This window comes from Euleptes europaea, chromosome 6 (genome assembly GCF_029931775.1).
Source record: "Euleptes europaea isolate rEulEur1 chromosome 6, rEulEur1.hap1, whole genome shotgun sequence".
In the NCBI taxonomy this organism is placed as follows: Eukaryota; Metazoa; Chordata; class Lepidosauria; order Squamata; family Sphaerodactylidae; genus Euleptes; species Euleptes europaea.
The window spans coordinates 101,429,770-101,431,419 of NC_079317.1; the positions used below are offsets into that span (position 1 = coordinate 101,429,770).

General features: G+C 46.2%; 1 protein-coding gene across 1 annotated transcript; it reads right to left on the reverse strand.

Moving 5' to 3' along the window:
- Positions 1-235: 235 nt before the first annotated feature.
- On the reverse strand, positions 236-1,177 carry LOC130479605 (olfactory receptor 9G4-like). The gene has a single exon (XM_056852000.1). It carries the CDS (start codon positions 1,175-1,177, stop codon positions 236-238), a length of 942 nt encoding a protein of 313 aa, XP_056707978.1.
- Positions 1,178-1,650: the final 473 nt, after the last annotated feature.

Below are 1,650 nucleotides of genomic sequence, written 5' to 3' on the forward strand. Positions count from 1 at the left end.
ATCACCCACTTGGAAGGAGTCCTGGGGCGCCCCCAGCCCCTTGTGCTATAGTAAAAAATGACCAAAGAGGATGGTATTTCATTCTCGTTTCAATAATAGAAAATATTGGAATCTGTCGGATGCATGGCGATTTAAACATCCCTATAAGAAAGATTACATTCACTTTTCTAATAGACACAATTCATATTCAAGAATCAATCTTGGATGGATCTCAAATACCTTACTTTATTGCCATTTACTTTAGAGCGAAGAACCTCCCCAGCACTTTCTTGAAGGCCGCCTTCACATCTTTGTTGCGCAAGCTGTAAATCATGGGGTTGACTAGAGGGTTGACTACAGTATAGAACAAAGCATTTGCCTTGTCCCAGTTTGGAGTGTGCAGTGAGCTGGGTCGGGAATACATCAAGATGAGGGAACCATAGAACAAGGAGACAGAGATTAGGTGAGCAGAGCAAGTGGAGAAGGCCTTGCGCCTCCCAGCAGCGGAGCGGATGCGTACAATGGCTGCCACGATCCCAATATAGGAACCCAGGATGAGAGCACTGGTTGCCAAAACATAGCAACCGACGACAGAAGCCAGGATGAGTTCATAGACCCGAGTATCATCACAGACCATCTTCACAAGTGGTGGTGCGTCACAAAAGAAATGGTTGATGGTGTTGTCCCCACAGAAGCGTAGGTGGAAGGTGTTGCCTGTGTGTATGATGGCATTGACAAAGCCAGCTACATAAGAAGCAACAACCAGTTGGATGCAGAGCTTCTTGGGCATGGCAGTGGCATAGAGTAGCGGGTTGCAGATGGCCACGTAACGGTCATATGCCATGGCAGCCAATAGGAAGCACTCGCTGTAGGCCATGACACAAGAGAAGAAGAGCTGGGTTGCACAGCCAGCAAGAGACATGACATTGGTCTTGGACACACAGTCATACAGGATCCGGGGAGTGTACACTGAGGAGTACCAGATGTCCAGGAAGGAAAGGCTGCCCACAAAGAAGTACATGGGGGTGTGCAAGCGGGAATCAAGGTAGATTAGAGCCATGAGACCCAAGTTCCCTGACAGTGTGAGTGTGTATGAGACCAAAAACAGCACAAAGAAGACCAGGCGCAGGACTGGATCTGTTGTGAAACCCACCAAAACAAAATCTGTAAGAAAAGTCTGGTTGAGTTCTATTTCCATTGTCTCGATAGGCTTCATCTGTTGATACGAGAAAAAGAATGGGATTTTTTGCTATTTATTTCAATGGTATGTAGCATACACCTGTCACTTTGAAGGGTGTGTTTGAAAATCTTCCCAGTACATTTTGTTTCATTTTGCCCATTACCCAAACTGCCCTCCTTTCTGTTTTGGAAATACTTTGCAAATGTTTACAGCAGACTGCTTTGACATGGTACTTCTTGAGAGAACATGAGGAAACGTGTGCTGCTGCATACAGCTGGGCAACATAGCGCTGCTGACAGAAGCAAGGCCAGTTACTCAGTGGCGACTATAATCAAGAATACTAAATGTTACTGGGGGAACAGAGGTAATAACATGGGCATATCATAGAATCATAGAGTTGGAAGGGACCACCAGCATCATCTACTCTAACCCCCTGCACAATGCAGGAATTTGTCAGGAGCAGGCCATGAGGATGGTATGTGGTGGTGTTG

Coding starts and splice junctions, on each gene's coding strand:
- LOC130479605 (XM_056852000.1), bottom strand. CDS start 1,177: ATGGAAATAGAACTCAACCAGACTTTTCTTACAGATTTTGTTTTGGTG.